The sequence below is a fragment of the Carcharhinus amblyrhynchos genome, chromosome 6 (assembly GCF_965287045.1).
Source record: "Carcharhinus amblyrhynchos chromosome 6, sCarAmb.v2.hapA, whole genome shotgun sequence".
NCBI lineage: Eukaryota > Metazoa > Chordata > Chondrichthyes > Carcharhiniformes > Carcharhinidae > Carcharhinus > Carcharhinus amblyrhynchos.
Window position 1 is genome coordinate 61,194,211 of NC_137329.1, and position 16,326 is coordinate 61,210,536.

A 16,326-nucleotide genomic window follows, 5' to 3' on the forward strand; every position below is an offset into this window, starting at 1 on the left:
GAAAGAAGTGTTGCTGTTAGCTAGGGTGTAGAGAAAGATCAACTTAATGCAAGGTCAGTCCATTCAAAAGTCTAACAGCAGCAGGGAAGAAGCTGTTCTTGAGTCGGCTAGTATGTGATAGTTTGTATTGTTTTCCCGATGGATGGAAGTGTTGCATGGTGTACTTAATTATACTGGCTGCTTTGCGAAGGCAGCAGGAAGTGTAGACAGAGTCAATGGATGGGAGGCTGGTTTGCGTGATGGATTGGGCTACATTCACAATCATATGAGGAAGAGAGTAGCGCCTTATAAAAGGGATCAACAGTTGACTTAAGCACAGATGTAGATCTGCCTAGATTGGGAACAGGGATCCTGGTCATAAATGTGGAGCCAGAGCACCTAGTTGTTCCAGTAATGGAGAATACAGCTGCTAGTGAGGATGACCTAGACCCTGGGTTGATGAGTTTGCTATTCACCTCCTGACCAGATGAAGCTAGTTCAGAGTTGAGACAGTCTATAAGATTTCCGAAGTCACTAGACTGACTAAACTTTTGACAAGTTGTCATGGGAAGTTGACCTGATGTTTTTCTGAAAATTGTTTCTCACGTTAATCATTTTTTTTTAAGAACATAAGAAATAGGAGCAGGAGTAGGCCATCTAGCCCCTCAAGCCTGCCCCGCCACTCAATAAGATCATGGCTGATCTGTCGTGTCTCAGTTCCACATCTCCGCCCTCTCCCCATAACCCTTAATCCCCTTGCCTATCGAAAACCCATCAACCCGCATCTTAAATATATTTAGTGAGGCAGCCTCCACCACTTCAATGGGCAGAGAATTCCAGAGATTCACCACCCTTTGAGTGAAGAAGTTCCTCCTCAACTCCGTTCTAAACCGCCCCCCCCTTTATCCTTAGGCTGTGCGCTCTAGTCCTACTGTCCTTTCTGAGCGGGAAGAGCCTCTCCACCTCTATCCTATCCATCTCTTTCATCATCTTATATGTCTCAATGAGATCTCCCCTCATTCTTCTAAACTCTAACGAGTACAAGCCTAGTTTATTCAGCCTCTCCTCATAGTTCAACCCCCTCAACTCCGGTATCAGCCTAGTAAACCTCCTCTGCACTCCCTCCAAGGCCAAAATATCCTTGCGTAAGTGTGGCGACCAAAACTGCACACAGAACTCCAGCTGCAGCCTCACCAGTGCCCTATACAGCTGCAGCAAGACCTCCCTATTTTTATATTCAATCCCCCTCGCTATGAAGGCCAGCATCCTATTTGCCTTCCTGACCACCTGCTGCACCTGCAGGCTGGGTTTTTGCGACTCATGCACAAGGACCCCGAGGTCCCTCTGCATCGTCGCATGCTGCAGTTTTTCGCCATGTAAGTAATAGTCCTTCCTACCATTATTCCAACCAAAGTGGACAACCTCACATTTGCCAACATTAAATTCCATTTGCCACTTCCTAACCCATTTGCCCAACCTATCTAAATCCTTCTGCAGACTCTCCACACCCTCCGCACAATTTGCCGTTCCACCAATCTTGGTGTCATCAGCAAATTTTGACACCCTACACTCGGTTCCCTCCTCCAGATCATCTATATAAATGGTAAATAGCTGAGGCCCCAGCACCGACCCCTGGGGCACTCCACTAGTCACCAACCGCCAATCCGAATAGCACCCATTGACCCCCACTCTCTGCCTCCTATTTGACAGCCAATCCTCTATCCACGCTAACACCCTACCCCCAACTCCATGCCCCGTGACCTTCTGTAATAACCTCTTGTGAGGCACCTTATCAAACGCCTTCTGAAAATCAAGAAACACCACATCCACCGGCTCTCCTCTATCCACCGCCCTAGACACGTCCTCATAGAATTCCAATAAATTCGTCAGACACGACTTCCCCTTAACGAAACTGTGCTGCGTCTGCTCTATCAAACAATTCTCCTCAAGATGCCTCGCTATTTTCTCCTTGATCACGGATTCTAACATTTTACCTACAACAGACGTTAAACTAACCGGCCTATAATTCCCTGCCTTTTGCCTGCCACCCTTCTTAAACAACGGCGTAACATTAGCCGTTTTCCAATCTTCCGGCACTTCCCCGGAATCCAGCGATGTATTCCTCTTTAGTTTCCTCTTTAGTTGACTTCAGGAGTTAAGGAGGAAGGGGTATGGTTGTATGGTCCCTTTAAAGTCCCTGAGGGCCACGTAGTCGGCCTGGACCCTATGGAGTGTTGAGACAAGAGCCAATTGAGTGCAAGGTCACATCTTCTGGGTATCAAAGGTGGAGATGGGAGTGCTTTTTACTGAATCAGTGCTTGTAGAAATGTTGTGAATGGAGGATCAGAGGCTTAACAATTAGCATATTGAATGTGCAGTTGTGTATGAAAGTGTGTATTTTTTCCCCCGGTATAAATACAGAAGGAGATAGAAAGTTGGGGCACGAAAGAGGGATGTTGGCAAAAAGCAGTGCATTATCAGAGATGGCCTTGTCTAACATCAGTACAATGGAAATAACAAGATTACAAGAGATGACTCGGTCAAGGGAATGGCTTGAATATACATTGAGGAATTTGCATTGTAGCATATATGGGATTTTATAAAATTGTTTTGTTTATAATTTGTCCTTAAATTTAGGGTAAAATAAGGGGGGGTCATGAGACACGTTCTGAAGTCTACCCAACAACACCATTGGGTGTCACAGCTGCTGAAGATAAAAAGGAAGCCTGGTTTATTTGCTGGAAGGAAGGTGTAAGGTGTTCACATTTGGAGGCAATGTCAGGAGTACTCGCATTTACAGCTGTCAGATGTGTAGAATATTTCCAGTATTTCTTTTTTATCAAACGGTAGCTGGTCCTATCAGTTGAATACTAGGGAATGCAGATTTCAGATTTGTTGACAAGGTTGTGGGTGGAGTGGCGAGTAGCTGGTGATGGTGGTTGTAAGGAAAATTTTTTACACAATGACTAGTAATGATCTGAAGCTCACTGCCTACAAGGCTATTCAAAACATGAACAGTCAATTATTTTAAAAGGAAACTGTATGGACACTTGAGGGCAAGTTGCAGGGTGATGTGACTGACTGGATTGCTTTAAAGAGAGTTGATATGGACTTGACTGGTTAAATAACCTCTTTCTGTGCCTGATGATTCTATGACAAAATCCATTTCACTGGTCCTTCTCAATCTGTTAAACTAAAATAATATGTCAGCAGCCTTTTCCTATTTGATTTATTTAAACCTCCTGTGGATTCAGTGAGAAGTCTCACAACACCAATAGGTTTATTTGGAATCATGAGCTTTCGGACCATTGCTCCTTCATCAGGCTCCTTAACCTGCTGTTGTGATATTTCTTATTGTGCTCACCCCAGTCCAACACCGACATCTCCACATCATTCCTCTGGATTGGTATGGGCTTTCAGTGATTTGCACAAAATAACAGCTCGATGTTTTTATCTCACAATATCTTTCGGTATCATTCCCTGTCAATGTTTATATGCTTTGGGAAAAGTAGTGAACACCACCATCTTAATTTGTGTGTTTTTCAGATGTATGTAGAGAAATGCTTATAGCCGAGAATGGAACTCTAACTTCTCCAAATTACCCAAACAATTATCCCAACAATGCTGACTGCAGGTGGCTAATTAGGGCACGAGAGCATCTTAAGGTATGTTTAAAGTTTTTAAAGTTTATTTGCTTACATTATCACTAGTCATCACACTCTAGTACCTGTTTGAGTACACTGAGGGAGAATTTAGCATGGCCAATGCACCTAATCAGCACATCTTTGGACTGTGAGAGAAGAACCAGGTTTCATTACACTAGGCGCTCCAAAATGGCAGAATAACAATGTGGGGGGAATGGTGACATAGTTGTCTTGTCACTAGATGAGTAATCTTGGGTATGTTCTGTTGATTCAGGTTTGAATCATACCACGTCAGATGGTGGAATTTCAATTCAATGAGTTATGGGTGGGATTCTCCAGTCACGCTTGCCTCAAAACTGGACAATCCCACCTGAGGTCAATGGGCCTTTGTGTGGTACACCTCCACTGCCCTCCAGCTACTATGATTCCTGTGGGGGGCAGGACTGGAGAATTCCCCCCATAACTCTAATGATAACCATGAAACCATTGTCGTAAAACCATTGTTTTGGCTAAGATCAAGTGTACTATCTCATGCTGTGCTTGATTGAAGTCATTAGGTTGCATTTCAGCTTCATTTGAAGCAATTTTTAAAAGCGGCATCTCGGCCTTTTGGCTAAGATGCAAATGAGATCAAGCCTTAGAGGAGGAGCTATACCTAGTCCAATCAACTTGGATTAGGTAGATCAAGCCCAAGGCAGGAATGACAGCCCTGCCTTATCAGCTTGGATCGGCAATGTCTCAACTTGCTGAGACTCTGAGTTGGACTTGATTGGTTTGAATTGGAATAAAAACAAAAAAAGGGTAATCTGCTGGTCTTACTTGGTTTGACCTACTTGTGACTGCAGATGCAATGTGGTCAATTTTTAAATGCCATCTGAAATGTCCTAGCAAAGCACTCTGTTGTAGGCAATAAAGAAGAATAAAACTTCAGTATTAGTTGCTAAATCAAAATCCTGAAACTACGTCCTGAATAGCACAGTTGATGTACGTACCTACACCAGACAGACTGCAGCAGTTGAAGAAGGCAGCTTATCATAACCTTCTCAAGAGCAATTAGGGATGACAATAAATGTTGGTCTCTTTCCCTACTTCCCCTCTCTTCCTGCCAACAATTAATTCAGCTATTTACAACCTAATTTAATTGAATTTTTATCTTGCCTGCACAATTTAGCACTCAGCATAAGGACAACTTGGGCAGGCAGCTTTTTGCTAATTTCTCATAAAAGTGGACCACAATATTAACTGTGGGTATTGATAAGAGTTCAGGTGAGAGTTTGCTACTGCTTTATTGCTGAGAGTTCATATATTTTTCATGTGGTTTCTTTTGAAGTAATTACTTTGTTAACTCTGTTTTGTTAAATATTTTGTTTTGTCAGCTCGCCTGGAGCATTTCTGCTGAATGTGACCTTTAGCACATGCAACAATGCCATCTGCATTTTGGCAGATGGGGATTGTGTACTCTGTTGGGGGACCTGCTGAGATTTCCAGCATTTCCTATTCTTGTTTCAGATTCCAGCACCCACAGTATTTTGCCTACATCTTGTCATCTGCACCATATTGTGCAAGCCCTCCGTGATAGCCCTCTGAATCTGGAGCAATCTCTGGAGCCCCTCTGCAATCACCCAGTTTCTTGAGCATGCACCTGAGGCCCATGGCCACGGTCCTCAGAGACTTGGCCAGGCCTTGGACACTGCCGCCCATGGCTACCATTTCCTGCCCCAGTCTTTCCACCGTGCATGCCATTCTTTCAATGGTGCCTGGTGCCATGTAATGCCAGCACCATCTGCTGCACCTGAAAGTTATGGGATTCTACCAAGTGGCCTTGCAGTTGCAGGGATGTCACTGACACCTTTTCCTGCTTCTGCATCTCCAGCAGTTCTGTGAGAATTGTTTCTAGCAGCTCAGCATCTGGCTGGAAGCCAGCTGTTTCCTTGGCTCTGACAGACCCCCACCTACACAATCCCTCCTACATTCCCACCTCATCAGCAGCAGCTGTGTGATACTCACTAGAAAATGACCCCGAATCCTGTCTGCCAATTCCACCCACCAGGGTGTCTTTGTGCTGATGAATGTTGTGGGTGATACCTATGATGCTTGGTTAGTGCTTTCCTCAGATCTTTCCTCTGACGGGCTGGCAGGGATTTCGGGGGGGGAAGAGGGGCATCAACGCTTGAGGGCCTGGCCTCATTGGGTGTTTCATCTGCAAACCAAGACACATGGTTCAGTGCAATAGAGGGATAAGAATCTGGGCAGCTTGAAACTTACTTGAGAAAGGTCATATGGGAAAAGTTTTTGTGCACACGCCAACCTCACTGTCATTCACAAGTCATCCTGGTGCTTGTCCTGAGAGCTCCATTGCACAGTCCTCAAAAGGGGCCAGGAGTCACAACTTAGAATTCCCTCACCTCTCTTGTCCCGCTCCCTTCTGTATGGGCCATCATCTCCTGCAGAGATAAAAGGGGAAGATTGAAAGCCTGATGCCCGGCAGGCCCAGGGCATGAGGGAGGAGACAGGGAGTAAACAGGTGATGTATGTTGGCACTGCATCATACCAGGCAGGGGTTGTGACAGGGCACGCCAATTGGATTTGAGGGCAATGTTGGAGTGTTGGACACTGAACAGCCACAGGCGGTCAGGGAATGAATTAATGTAGGCATTCCAGGTCTGACAGATGAGGTGGATAAACACTCATTCCTGCAGCCTAAATGAATGTGTCCATTTTGAGCCTTCCATTGTTTACTGGAGCAGACGAGTGAAGGAGCAGAGAGAGAGCTAAGATTTTACCTGTTAAAAACCTGTTTAAAATAAGTTTAAAGCACTTTGTTCTTTGTAGAACTGTTTAAAGCATTTATTTATTGTATTTACTGCTTTAAGAATTCTGAGGGAGTGGTTAGCAGGCAGTTGTGGTCCATCAGATTTAAATATCAACTGACCACAAGGTGAAGCCTTCCATTGTTTACTGGAGCTGACGAGTGAAGGAGCAGAGAGAGAGCTAAGATTTTACCTGTTAAAAACCTGTTTAAAATAAGTTTAAAGCACTTTGTTCTTTGTAGAACTGTTTAAAGCATTTATTTATTGTATTTACTGCTTTAAGAATTCTGAGGGAGCGGTTAGCAGGCAGTTGTGGGCCATCAGCTTTAAATCAGCGCCAGGTTTAAAAGGAGGCCTGGTGTAGACAGCGGGCAGCGTCTGAGCGGGCAGCGGAGTGAGTGGGAAGCAGAGTGAGCTACTAGGGCTTAATATCAAAAAGGGCTGGAAGGAAAAAAGGCCAGGTGAGTTCGTTTGAAAAACAAAAAAAACAAAAAAATTTTTTCAAAACTACTACAGTGAATAATGGAGGGGCATGTGATGTGTGGTTTCTGTATGATGTGGGAACTGGTGGACCCTAGGGTTCATCCCAGTGACCATGTCTGCAGTAAGTGCAGGTTGCTAGAGGAGCTCCAGCTCAGGGTAAATGAGCTGGCCTCTGAGCTACAGACACTGAGGCTCATCAGGGGGAGAGAGGGTGCCATTGTCAATGGGGTGCAAGTGACATCCACCCCCCCTAGACTGGCTAACTCTAAGGGTCAGGGACAAGAGGGGGCTGCTGGGAGGAGGAAGGGGGGTGAGGAGCGGAGGCCTCAGCCTCTTAATCTGCATAACAGGTTTGAGGTTCTTGCTTCCAGGCTGGACGAGAACGAGGCAGGTGAGGTTGGTGAGCAAGCTGCACACGGTACAGTGCTGCAGCAGGACATAGGCAAAGAGAAAGGGAAAAGGAACGTAGTAGTGATTGGGGATAGTGGGGTGAAGGGTATTGACACTGTCCTTTGTCACAATGACAAAGTGCACAGAAGGGTGTGTTGTCTGCCTGGTGCTCGGGTCCGGGATGTCGCATCTGGGCTGCAGAGGAACCTGGAGTGGGAGGGTGAGAATCCGGTCGTTGTGGTACATGTGGGTGCCAACGACGTAGGCAAAATGCGAACTGAGGATCTGGGGAGGGAGTATGAAAAGCTGGGAATGGAATTAAAAAGTAGAACCGACAAGGTGGTTATCTCTGGGCTACTGCCTGAACCATGTGCAGATGGGCGTAGGGTTGACAGGATTAAGGAAGTGAATGGGTGGCTCAGGGATTGGTGTGGGAGGAATGGGTTTGAATTTATGGGGCACTGGCACCAGTATTGGGGTAGGTGGGACCTGTTCGGGCGGGATGGGGTTAGTCTGAACCGTGCTGGGACCAGAGTGCTGGCGAATCGAGTAAAGAGGACTGTAGACAGGGCTTTAAACTAATTGGGGGGGGGAGGGTGCGAGGGTAGGTGACCTTACGAGGTCTAAAGTTAAGGAGAGTGTACATGTAAGGGAAGAGGCCGAGGATGTCCCAATAATAGAGGGAGTAGGGGGCGTGAGTATAGTTGGTGGCGTTGCGGCAAATAGGGTCCAGGTGAAGGCTGGGATGAAAGCACTTTATCTGAATGCACAAAGCATTCGGAATAAAGTGGATGAGCTGATGGCGCAGATCGACACAAATGGATACGATCTGGTGGCCATTACAGAGACGTGGCTGCAGGGTGACAGGGAATGGGAACTGAATGTACAGGGCTATCAAGTGTTTAGGAAGGATAGGCAGGAGGGAAAAGGGGGGTGCGTAGCTCTGCTGATTAAGGATAGCATCACGGTGGTAGCAAGGGATGATATTGGAGCCAAGGAGCAGAGGGTGGAATCGTTGTGGGTGGAGATTAGGAACAGCAAAGGGAGGAAAATGCTGGTGGGTGTCGTCTATAGGCCCCCGAATAATGATCTGGAGATGGGGCGGGCTGTTAACGCGCAAATAAGTGCGGCGTGCAGGAATGGGACGGCCGTAGTTATGGGGGATTTCAATCTGCATATTGATTGGTCGACCCATGTTGGACGTGGGGGGCTCGAGGAAGAGTTCTTCGAATGCTGCCGGGATAGTTTCCTCGAACAGTGTGTGTTGGAGCCGACGAGGGAGCGAGCTATCTTGGATCTGGTGCTATGTAATGAAGCGGGTAGAATTAGGGACCTTGTGGTGAAGGATCCTCTTGGGGAGAGTGATCATTGTATGGTGGAGTTTCTGGTGCAGATGGAGGAGGAGAAAGTGGGTTCCCGGACACGCGTCCTTTGTTTGAATAGAGGGGAATACGGTAGGATGAGAGAAGAATTGGCGAATGTGGACTGGGAGAGCGCGTTGGAGGGAGGGTCTGTTGAGGAGCAGTGGAGGATCTTTAAGGAGATCTTTCTTAGTGCTCAACGGAAATTTATTCCAATGGTCAAAAAGGATAGTAGGAGGAGAGGTAATAAGCCATGGATAACGAAGGAGGTGAAGGAAAGTGTTAAACTAAAAGCGGAGGAATTTAGAGTAGCTAAGAGTAGTGGGCGAGAAGAGGATTGGGAGAGGTTTAAATGTCAACAAAGATTGACAAAGAAGTTGATAAGGAAGGGTAGGAGAAACTATGAAGCTGGGCTAGCGCTTAATATAAAAAAGGATAGCAAGAGTTTTTATAAATATATAAAAAGGAAGAGGCTGGCTAGGGTGAATGTTGGTCCTTTAGAGGATGAGAAAGGGGACCTAGTGGTAGGGGATGGGGATATGGCTAAGGTATTGAATAACTTTTTTGTTTCTGTCTTCACGGAGGAGGACATGAATAATTTGCCGGGTGTTAGCGATGGAAAGGTGGTAGGACTGGAGGGTCTTAATGACATTACTGTTACTAGAAAGGCGGTGCTCGACAGACTGGAGGGGCTGATTGTGGACAAGTCCCCAGGACCGGATGGAATGCATCCGAAGGTTCTGAAAGAAATGGCGGAGGTGATAGTGGATGCCTTGGTGGTTATTTTCCAAACGTTGCTGGATTCAGGGGAAGTGCCAGATGATTGGAAAACGGCTAATGTTACGCCGTTGTTTAAGAAGGGTGCCAGGCAAAAGGCGGGGAATTATAGGCCGGTTAGTTTAACGTCTGTGGTAGGTAAAATGTTAGAATCTGTCATTAAGGAGGAAATTGTGAGGCATCTTGAAGGGAATTGCTTGATAGAGCAGACGCAGCACGGTTTCATTAAAGGGAAGTCGTGTCTGACAAATTTACTGGAGTTCTATGAGGATGTGTCTAGGGCGGTGGATAGAGGAGAGCCGGTGGATGTGGTCTTTCTAGATTTTCAGAAGGCGTTTGACAAAGTGCCTCACAAGAGGTTATTGCAGAAGGTCGAGGGACATGGAGTTGGGGGTAGGGTGTTAGCATGGATAGAGGATTGGTTGTCAAATAGGAGGCAGAGAGTGGGGGTCAACGGGTGCTATTCGGATTGGCGGATGGTGACTAGTGGAGTGCCCCAGGGGTCGGTGCTGGGGCCTCAGCTTTTTACCATTTATATAGATGATCTGGAGGAGGGAACCGAGTGTAGAGTGTCAAAATTTGCTGATGACACCAAGATTGGTGGAACGGCAAATTGTGCGGAGGGTGTGGAGAGTCTGCAGAAGGATCTAGATAGGCTGGGCGAATGGGCCAGGAAATGGCAAATGGAATTTAATGTTGGCAAGTGTGAGGTGGTCCACTTTGGTAGGAAGAATGGTAGGAAGGACTATTACTTACGGGGCGAAAAACTGCAGCAGGCGACGGTGCAGAGGGACCTCGGGGTCCTTGTGCATGAGTCACAAAAACCCAGCTTGCAGGTGCAGCAGGTGGTCAGGAAGGCGAATGGGATGCTGGCCTTCATAGCGAAGGGGATTGAATATAAAAGTAGGGAGGTCTTGCTGCAGCTGTATAGGGCATTGGTGAGGCCGCAACTGGAGTACTGTGTGCATTTTTGGGCGCCGCACCGGCGCAAAGATATTTTGGCCTTGGAGGGAGTGCAGAGGAGGTTTACTAGGCTGATACCGGAGTTGAGGGGGTTGAGCTATGAGGAGAGGCTGAATAAACTGGGCTTGTACTCGTTAGAGTTTAGAAGAATGAGAGGAGATCTCATTGAGACGTATAAGATGATGAATGGGATGGATAGGATAGAGGTGGAAAGACTCTTCCCGCTCAAAAAAGACAATAGGACTAGGGGGCACAGCCTCAAGATAAAAGGGGGGCGGTTTAGAACGGAGTTGAGGAGGAACTTCTTCACTCAAAGGGTGGTGAATCTCTGGAATTCTCTGCCCGTTGAAGTGGTGGAGGCTGCCTCGCTAAATATTTTTAAGACGTGGGTTGATGGGTTTTTGATAGGAGAGGGGATTAAGGGTTATGGGGAGAGGGCGGGAAAGTGGAACTGAGCAGCGACAGATCAGCCATGATCTTATTGAATGGCGGGGCAGGCTCGAAGGGCTGGATGGCCTACTCCTGCTCCTATTTCTTATGTTCTTATGTTCATTTTCTTCCAGTATTGGGCATCAGTCCTCAATGTTATTCTTCGGGCACTGACTGCCTCGGCCACTGCATCCCAGGCCGTATTCAAGTTCCTATCCCTGGGCCGTCTGCTCTCTCGGGGGTACAGGATGGCCCTCCAGGTCTCCCACGGTGAAGCATGGATCTGCTCTTGCACTGCCACCTTCCAAGTGTGACTGGCTGTGAATGCAGAGGGAGTGTCTGTATGCAGCTCCCCTTGTTAAGAGTGCACAGTTGTGGGCAGTTCCAGTGCATCACACGCCTGGGGATTCCATAACAGTGTATTTCATATGGAGGCTCTTTCTGTGCACTGAGCGTGGGATGATTGTGGTGCAGAATGCACCTGAGAGTCTGGCACAGATCACTCCATAATTCTCAATGTTATGATACTTAGTTTTTTTGGGGGGAAATTCCACCCAATATTTCACTCCAGGCATAATTCTACTGACAAACTGGGAAGGTCTGCAGCAGAAGTGAAGGCAGCCTGCTTACTGCTAAGGTAATTTTGGCAGTCATCGTCTGGAAATTTGGGGACTGGAGGACTTGGGCCATCCAAGAGTCTTCTTCTCCAGGTCAACTGCACTCTTCTCAGCCTGACCTGATAAGAGTTGATAAGTCAGACAGAGGACTTGTGGTGCTGTTGGGCCAATTAGAGGGCTGCTGAGTGGTTGGCTCTAGAATGTTTGCTGCTAATGATGCTCCCTCTATGGAAGCCCAAATGCCTTCCCAGGCTGCTTGACGAGAAAGTCAAAGGGTCCTGTTCCCTACTCACCTAGTCAGTCCTGGAATGCAGCCATGGCTGGAGTAATGATGTATAGGTACACTGCAAATTGGACAGAAACTGCATTCTCCTGGATCTGGAACTCCAAGGCAACTGCCACCCTCCCAATGATGCATTCCAGAGCCATAACATGGGACAGAAAATGTACATTTTTTCCATCCTTTGTTCCAGTTTGCTATGGCCTCTGATAACTCTACCTAATGAGCACCTGTATGTCCTTTCCTGTTCAACATTTCTCTGAGGACCAATTCCAGAGGGTCAGGCCCTTCAGTGACCTGGTCTCCACTAATCCTCAGTGTCAGAAATGATTGTTGTCATTGAGAGAAGATAGAATTAATCATTGACAGCATTATAGATCATTGTCATTCAGTATCCACTTTTGGTTGATATACACTGGATGCATCCTCACTGGCTTGTTAGACAAGGCTGATGTTGTCTGTTGCACAAGAGCAATCACTGCCTTCACTATTCAATTCAGCAGGCTCCTCTTTGAAGGTAGAGAGATCCCACTATTCCAGGGTTCTGCCACTAGTCTCAGATCTCTTCCTTTTGTCGTGGGCTATCTTGTCCTGCATGGAGACAGGTGGACTAACTGTGAGCATCATGGATGAAACAGCATTTCAGCAGTATGCATGATGCATCCCTAATGTGTGCTGTTCAATCCCCAGTTTGTGATTAAAGTTTGTTTGTGCAGGATCTTACATGAGATGATGATCAGTGACAATCAGTGCTGATGTTCTCTCTGCTGGCTGTGTGACATTCCTGTAGAGTCTGACCATTAGGCTGGCTGATGCCGTTATGAGGGTATAAATTTGGAGTGAGTAGAAGGTTCACTGTAGATTTGATCAGATAATACATTCCCTTCCTAGCTTCTTGTGCTTGAAGAGATGCCGATCTCCATAGTGACCTCCTCCCATTCTGTCGCAGACAGGTGGCAGGGCCTTCTGCTCTCATCCCCAGAAAGACTGGAGGAGAATCCCCAGGGAGGCCTTACTGATCCATAGATCCTCTTGGTACCTTTGGCAATAAGGTCCCAATGCACCTGGGCTGCAGTAAGTAAATATCTCTGCATGTGCCCTTGAAATATGGCACCAGAACATTTGATCCCATGAGATAATTCCACGGGTGACAAAGCATGGTTTGCTTTGTCACAAGATTCAAACAGCTCCTCACTGTATAATTAATGAACTGAAAGGCAGAAGATGGCGTGAGTAAACCTGACCCATTGCCCAGATGTGATCATGCCAATTTTCCTGCCCTCCACCACAGTTAGTCTCCAAAACATAAAATTCTAAACCAGCAGATCCAGAAGCTGCAGTGACAAAGCTGGGCTGCATGTAACTAAATCACTGGAGTCCAGGTATGTGTGAATGTCCCTGGCTGGAATGAAGGTGTGCCCGGATAGGTTGATAATGGGTATGTGAGTATTAGTGCAACACTAGAGGGGAGAGGGCAACTGTGGAGGGCAGACCTTGTGGGAGGGCACCAGATGTTGAAAGGAAAGAAAAAGTAGAAAATGCCAGATAAAATCAGCCAAATTCTTCAGTATCCGTAGAGAGAGAAAAACAGAACAAAGAACAACACAGCACGGGAAACAGGCCCTTCGACCCAACGAGCCCGCGCCGCCATCTTAACAAAGCATTTTTCCTACACGTCCCTTGACCCATGTCTATGCTTACGGTAACCCCATTGGAAATCAGATTCAGGGGAGAATAATTTAGGGACAATTTGTTACAGCAATCAGCCTAAGAGCACATCTTTGGGGTGTGGGAGGAAACCGGAGCACCCGGAGGAAACCCACACAACCACAGGGAGAATGCACAAACTCCCACAGACACTGGCCCAAATCCATGTATCTGCACAGCAAACAGTGATAGTCACTGAGCTGTTGTGGTGCCCATCTGCTGGTCCAGTTTTAAGCATACACAACGACGCGAAGTACTAGGCCACTCTCGAAACATCCAAGAGCAGCTCATGCACGACCCACCGTGTGCATGCCCCTCACTAGACAACAAGGTGGACCGACGCACCTGCGGGGTAAAAGAGACAAAACATCAACACATGTAGCATTAGATTTCCAGTAACGTCCCGAGGCTCTGACCCTTATTTAAAACCGTCTCCTATAACCCTCCATCCCTGTTTCGCTCATGTGTCTATCTAAGTAAACCTTAAACAAATCCAGCGTGCCTGCCTCCACCACCTTACTTGGTAGTGCATTCTATACCCCCACGACCCTCTGTGTGAAAAACCTCCCTCTAGCATCCAAATTATACTTCTCCCCCCTCTCCCTTAGCTCATGACCCCTCGTGATATTTGTCTCCAATCTAGGAAAAAGCCTGCCACTGTTTACTCTATCTATACCCTTCATTATTTTATACACCCCTCAATCTCCGTCTTTCTAAGGAAAAGAGCCCCAGTTTACCCAATCTTTCCTCATAACCCAGTCCTTCCATACCAGGCAGCATCCTAGTAAACCTCCTCTGCACTCTCTCCAGGGTCTCCACATCCTTCCGGTAGTAAGGTGACCAGAACTGAACGCAGTATTCCAAATGCGGTCTAACCAACGTTCTGTAGCATTAGATGCCAGCTCTTATACTCTATACCCCTTCCTATAAAGGCTAGCATACCGTAAGCTTTCTTCACAACCTTCTCCACCTGGGTTGCCACCTTCAGAGACTTGTGCACTTGCACTCCCAGGTCCCTCTGCATTTCTATACCCTTAATTGGTCTACCCTTTATCATGTAACTCCTCCCTGCATTATTCCTTCCAAAATGCATCACCTCGCATTTATCAGGATTAAATTCCATCTGCCATCTATCTGCCCAATATACCAGCCTATCTATATCCTGCTGTGTCACCTGACAATCGTCCTCGCTATCCGCCAATCCTGCCATCTTTGTGGCATCTGCAAACTTGCTGATCACACCACGTACACCCTCTTCCAAGTCATTTATATATATTACGAATAGAAGAAGTCCCAGTACTGAGCCCTGCGGCACACCACTGGTGACAGACCTACATAAGACCATAATAAGAACATAAGAAGTAGGAGCAGGAGTAGGCCATCTAGCCCTTCGAGCCTGCCCTGCCATTCAATAAGATCATGGCTGATCTGAAGTGGCTCAGTTCCACTTTCCCGCTTTCTCCCCATAATCCTTAATTCCCTTGCCTACCAAAAACCTATCTACCCGTGTCTTAAATATATTTAGCGAGGTAGCCTCCACCACTTCAACCGGCAGAGAATTCCAGAGATTCACCACCCTTTGAGTGAAGAAGTTCCTCCTCAACTCCGTTCTAAACTGCCCCCCCCTTATCTTGAGGCTGTGCCCTCTAGTCCTGCTGTCCTTTCTGAGCGGGAAGAATCTCTCTACCTCTACCCTATCCATCCCCTTCATTATCTTATACGTCTCTATAAGATCCCCCCTCATCCTTCTAAACTCCAACGAGTACAGACCCAGTCTATTTAGTCTCTCTTCATAGTCCAACCCCCTCATCTCCAGTATCAGCCTCGTGAACCTCCTCTGCACTCCCTCCAAGGCCAAAATATCCTGGCGCAAGTGCGGCGACCAAAACTGCACACAGTACTCCAGCTGCGGCCTCACCAGTGCCCTGTACAGTTGCAGCAAGATCTCTCTGGTTTTATATTCTATCCCCCTCGCTATAAAGGCCAACATTCCATTCGCCTTCTTGATCACCTGCTGCACCTGCAGACTGGGTTTTTGCGACTCATGCACAAGGACCCCCAGGTCCCTCTGCACTGTAGCATGCTGCAGCTTTTCGCCCTTTAAATAGTAATCCCTCCTACTATTATTCCTGCCAAAGTGGATAACCTCACACTTGCTAATATTGTACTCCATCTGCCAGGTCCTCGCCCACTCGCTCAGCCTATCTAGATCCCTCTGCAGACTTTCCACACCCTCTGCACAATTTGCTTTTCCACTCATCTTTGTGTCATCAGCAAATTTCGACACCCTACACTCAGCCCCCTCCTCCAGATCATCTGTATAAATGGTAAATAGCTGAGGGCCCAGCATCGATCCCTGCGGAACTCCACTAGTCACCAACCGCCAATCAGAATAGCACCCACTCTCTGCCTCCTATTAGACAACCAATCCTCTATCCACGCTAACACCTTACCCCCAACTCTATGCCCCCTAACCTTCTGAAGCAACCTTTTGTGCGGCACCTTATCAAACGCCTTCTGAAAATCGAGAAACACCACATCCACCGGTTCCCCTCTGTCTACCGCACTAGTCACATCCTCATAGAAATCCAATAAGTTTGTCAAACACGACTTCCCCTTAACGAATCCGTGCTGCGTCTGCTCTGTCAGACAATTCTTCTCGAGGTGCCTCGCTATTTCTTCTTTTATGACAGATTCCAGCATTTTTCCAACAACAGACGTTAAACTAACCGGCCTATAATTACCTGTCTTTTGCCTGCTACCTTTTTTAAACAGCGGCGTAACATTAGCTGTTTTCCAATCTTCCGGCACTTCCCCGGAATCCAACAAAGTTTGGTAAATAATCACTGAGGTGTCTACTATCACCTCTGCCATTTCCTTCAGAAC

The 16,326-nt window shown here is 47.0% G+C and overlaps 1 protein-coding gene across 1 annotated transcript in view; it reads left to right on the top strand.

Annotated features, from left to right (window-relative positions):
- The window catches only part of LOC145344339 (astacin-like metalloendopeptidase), a 228,578-nt gene that overhangs the window by 165,780 nt on the left and 46,472 nt on the right, over window positions 1-16,326 (top strand). Inside the window, exon 9 of the mRNA XM_080191469.1 lies at window positions 3,526-3,644. Coding sequence (XP_080047595.1) covers window positions 3,526-3,644 — 119 coding nt within the window. The remainder of the gene's footprint in view (window positions 1-3,525; window positions 3,645-16,326) is intronic.